This window comes from Penaeus chinensis, chromosome 39 (genome assembly GCF_019202785.1).
Source record: "Penaeus chinensis breed Huanghai No. 1 chromosome 39, ASM1920278v2, whole genome shotgun sequence".
Lineage (NCBI taxonomy): Eukaryota > Metazoa > Arthropoda > Malacostraca > Decapoda > Penaeidae > Penaeus > Penaeus chinensis.
The window spans coordinates 9,225,184-9,230,250 of NC_061857.1; the positions used below are offsets into that span (position 1 = coordinate 9,225,184).

A 5,067-nucleotide genomic window follows, 5' to 3' on the forward strand; every position below is an offset into this window, starting at 1 on the left:
AAGGAAGGAAGAGAGTAGAGATTCGAGGGAGGGAGGAAAGAAGAGAGATAATGATGGGGAGAAGAGATGGGAAGGAAAGGAGAAGAGGGAGAAGAATGGAAAAAGGAAAACGGAAAAGAGAGATGAAGGAGAGGGGAAATTTGTTTCGATAGCGTTAGTAGCAAATTTTCAAAGGTATTTATGATCATTTTCTTGATTTAATCTTTATCTACGACGCCGTGTACATAGCTGGTAAATAATGATCATGTACAGTACTTTCCTATTTAACCCTCCCACCTAATGAATTTACGAGCCATGTATCACTCAATGGAAGGGCGGGCGTAGAAGTGACGAAGGAGTTTGTGTGACGAGGCGGCAGATCGGCCTAATGGTGTCTCCGTTCAGTAAAGTGAAAAAGTTACAGCGTTGTTGTTGCAGTAACGGAGATCAAAACATTATCGTATCCCGGAACATTTATCGTGATAATCAAAGGAGTGATGTTTTATCTCAACATTTGTATTGCGATACAAGGGCGAACGACTTGATCGATTTCTGAATACGTCTAAAATTATGTATTACTTTTTTTTCCCAAGTAGTTTGATATCCGTAACAAAAACAGGGAGCGGCATGATTCTCTGCAAACATTATGGACTAAATATTTACTTCCCCACCTCTCTCTCTCTCTTTCTCTGTCTACCTGTCTCTCTCTCCCCCGCTCTCTCACTCTCTCACTCTCTCTCTCTCTCTCTCTCTCTCTCTCTCTCTCTCCTCTCTCCCGCTCTCTCATTGTCTCACCCTCTCTCTCTCTCTCTCTCTCTCTCTCTCTCTCTCTCTCTCTCTCTCTCTCTCTCTCTCTCTCTCTCTCTCTCTCTTTCCACGGTTGTCATAATAAACGTGCGTGATAAAAAAACACTATATTTAATTTTTCATATCTAAAGTTTTTATGCCTACCGATTTTCTTTGATAATGAATGGTCATTCGTTTCACACACAGATAGCCTGTCACACCAAACATAAGATTAACCATTGTAACAAATTAGCTAATGTATTATAATCATAATTATAGTTATAATTACAATTATAATAATAATTATTATTATTAACCCCAATGACTTACGATTGTGATTGAAGGAGGTACAGCCCCCGTTTCCAGTGCAGACAGCGCCACAGAAGACTCGTGACACTCGCTCTCTTTAGGTGTGTGTGTAGATATTAGTGCACGTTTGCATTACAAAATGGTTTCTCTTATATACTTGACGTACGTGAACACGTGCGCACATTCGTAGACACATATGGACGTACGCAGGCACATACACACATACACAGTGTCTATCAATCTATCTCTATATACTGTTGCCACCGCGATGGCTGGTTGCTGCGCGGGAGTTGGTACTTAAATTCTATGGGAGAACTGCTAAGTAATGTGTGAATTGATTATAATAATGAATAAACGAAGTAAAATAGAGGAAGCAGAGGAGGAAGCGAGGGGGAGGGGGAGGGTAAGAAAGTTTAGAAAGTGAGGAATGGGAGAGATTGAAAGCAGGAGGGCCGAAACTCCATGGAAGTCTATTTAATTTTCTAACCATGCCTGGACCAAGCTTAAAGAAAATGAAAGGCAAATTCTGTAATACTCAATTCTAATTGAATAAACTTATTGTAGGAGGAAGTTCAGTTATAGGCCTATGGAGGATGAAAGGCAAATTCTGTAATACTTAATTCCAAGTGAATAAACTTAGTGTAGGAGGAAGTGCAGTTACAAGTAAAATGTTTATAGGCAATGGATAAACTAATGCAAATATCAAGAGAAGAGAACGTTTCTTTTTTTTTCTAAATCTTAATATACTTTTATTCTCATTCTGTAAGTGAAAGCAAACGAACTTAAACTTTTCTTCTATATCCAAAGAAATTAACAAATGAGCTCAAGGTGCCAGGGTTTTAAGAATAACTAAAAACTAACATGAGGCACAAATGTTTGAAAAAAGGGAAAGATGCAGTGTTTAGCGAAAGGAGGGCACAGATGAGAGAAAAAAAACCCGGAATAAAGGGAGGATAAAACAGAAGAAACACACTAAGAATGAAATAGAACTGGGAATGTAAATGGGTGATAGAAAACAATAAATAGGGCGTGCAGTGCGATAAATGCTTTTAAAGTATAGGAGGAACGAAATAAAAGCTAGTTAAAAGAAACAAAACAGCACGATATAGAAAATCATGTAGGACATAAGACTAGAATATTATTTTTTTTTGATGGGTGCATATAACTCATTTCCCCCCCCCCCCATTTTCCTTATGGGCATTTCCATCCTCGTCTTTTGACTCCCGTGTCTGCCTTATGCAATTGCACGAGTGTATTCCAAATTCAACCGAGTCGCTGGAGGCACTGATGTGGCCAGCCCTCTCTCCCCCGTGATTGGCTAATCCAGGCGTTCGCACAGTCGCTGACGGAGGTGACGTTCTTCTTTTGTTTGACAGAAGTGGGATCAGGGTTAGCCAGTCCTTTGGGGATGCTGAGGGTGCCTAGTGTCTTTTTTGTTTATTTATTTATTTTTATTTGTTTTTATTTCTAAAGCCTTTTAACCATAAACATAAAACTTTAGATTAGGGATGATTTCAGCTCAGTAACATCATTTGCGTTCGTATAATGGTATAGGGGCTTTTTTTTCAGTGTGCATTAGTGTTCTGAGACCTCCAGGATCGTTGGGTTAGGTTAGGTTAGAAGTGTACGATGCCGAGCATTCAGGAATCGGCAAAGAGTCGCCAGATGGGTAATGGGTAATGTAATGGGTAATGGGTAATGTAAGGAATATGCATTGTGTGCAGGTTGCAGAGCCATGGTAGGAGGTGACTGTACCTGTGTAACTACAAATATCATTGTTCTTCGCGGCATCTGTCCTTGTTATGGCCTATATAATGGAGCAATAGAGCTTTAGAAGCAGAAAGAAAAGCTGTACTACAGAGCAACACCTTTGTACCTTTGTTAGTGGTAGGATGTGATGCCATGAACACCATGCTACTTTTGGCTAATAACACACAGCATATTCTGCTAGCTTCACCAACCGTACCAATTATTTCAGAGGTGTCACTCTCACTCAACTGATACCACAGATACAGCGCATCTTTGAACTATGGGATATTTGGTATAAATTAATAGTATGGTGTGGTATTGTAGTATAAAACTTGTGTGGTAGTATGTTATGCTACTTCAGTATGATTGGTACAGTATGAAAGGATGATATAGCATGCATGGTATGACGGTTTTAGGTTGCAATGTGCTATAGTATGGTATGACAGCAAATTATATGCAGTAATAATACTGTATGGTACTGCTAGTGGTGAACAGCATTAATGGTGATAATGATACAGTCAAACCTCCTATAAAATACTATTTAAGGGAAACAAGGAAGACAGTCATCATAGGTAGGTGGTCTCTTCGGACAAGTCATTGGTTATTTTGTATTTAGGGTCCAAACAGAAATGTAGCCTGTACACCTACTGTATTTCGATCTGCTATGACGATCATTTTACAGGTAGCTATTAATCATGCAACTAATACAATTGAGATTTATGAAGATCTAACTGGCAGACTGTTGCTGCTTGTTCTCACAGATAACTCATGCACCAGTCTGTTTGACTCTGATTGAGGGTCGTGATGTGTGCAACCCGGGGCTGAGCAGCTGCCTCTGTTGGCAGTTTCCTTGACATTCCTGACAGCCTCCCTTAGGAGGACTAGGTTGTCAGGGATTCTTTGTCTTCGGAATTGTTTTTGGCCCATGTTTACTCTGTGGTTGACCTCCTTAATCTTGTCATTAAAGTACCAGGCGGCTTTGTTTAGGTATGGTCTGTGAGAATGCTTGATTTATGGCATTGATAAGTTTGGCTTCAAGCACTTCCACATACTCACTTTGTGAGGGTTCATTGCATCTCAGACAGTGGACGCCTGCCAGTTGGCCTTGTTTGTTTTCCACTTTGGATTTGGTTGTGGCATTCTCTCCAAAGCCAAAGTGAGGTGTAGGACCCCTCCTCAGACATGCGTTGGCGATCTCAGGGAATGTCTCAAGCACGTTGGCTATGTGATAGCCAGCCACATTTGGTGCCCAGCAGGGAGTCAGGATGGGGCGGTGTGCATTGAAGTCTCCCCCTGTGATTTCTCGGTCATGTGCTGCAGTAGCACAGACCTGGCTGATGTCTAAGCTCGTACAGAATGACCTGCTGTACACATTGTGCAGTTTGAGGGGGCCCCCGGCCAGGTGAATCTCAACAGTAAGAGATTCAACATCGTCTCCACAGTGCGGTGCATTGGCTATTGCAGAGCAGGGGATTGTTGCTCTGACCAGGGTGATCAAGCCTCTTTTGCCAGCTGTGCGTGGCAGCATGAAGATATGATACCCTGAGAAGCTGATCAGTCTCCACTGTTAATGTCTCCTGGAGCATGACAATGTCAGTGTTCCTTGATCGCACTATTCCTTGAAAAGAAGCCATTGATGTTCCACTGTAGTATGCTTAGATTGTCTGTCATGATGTTACTTGGTGTTAGTTACATCTGAGACATCATTATATTTGGATAGAGAGGTGTTGGAGTCTGACAACTCAATTGTAAAGTCCTCGCTGATTAAGGATCTTCACCTGTTTTTGGGCTGTTTGTCAGGCTATCCCTGGGTCCATTGGGGGGTGGAGAGTCTTTGGTAGCTCTGACTTTTGTTAGTTTAGCTTTTCTCACATCAGGCTTTCTCTGTGTGTCTTTCTTTTTCTTTGCTGGCTTTACCAGGGTAAGGTCAGCATGTTCTGGCATTGGCTGCACAGATTCAGCCTGGTTTTGGGGAGGACGTCTGATGGGAACTCAGAGGCCTCCCTGGCTTGGCTGCAGGTCTGGAGAGGCCAGCACGAGAATCCATCTGCTGGACAATATGATGGACAGACATGTTTGTGGCTGATGGATTCTCAGTCTTGTCCATTTTAGCAGCAGGTGTGACAGAGTCATCCTGTGCCTTGGGTTTTCTTTTGCCACCAGAGGCCATGTATGGCTTTAAAGTGACTGCCTTGGTCTGGGCCTTGCATGGGTCGTCAACATTCATCTCTCTGTGTGGGTGTT

At 42.1% G+C, this 5,067-nt stretch overlaps 1 protein-coding gene across 1 annotated transcript in view; it reads left to right on the forward strand.

Annotated features, from left to right (window-relative positions):
• Positions 1–1,656, forward strand: part of LOC125046448 (early nodulin-75-like) — a 3,136-nt gene extending 1,480 nt beyond the window's left edge. The window contains exon 2 of the mRNA XM_047644226.1: positions 1,639–1,656. Coding sequence (XP_047500182.1) covers positions 1,639–1,656 — 18 coding nt within the window. The remainder of the gene's footprint in view (positions 1–1,638) is intronic.
• Positions 1,657–5,067: the final 3,411 nt, after the last annotated feature.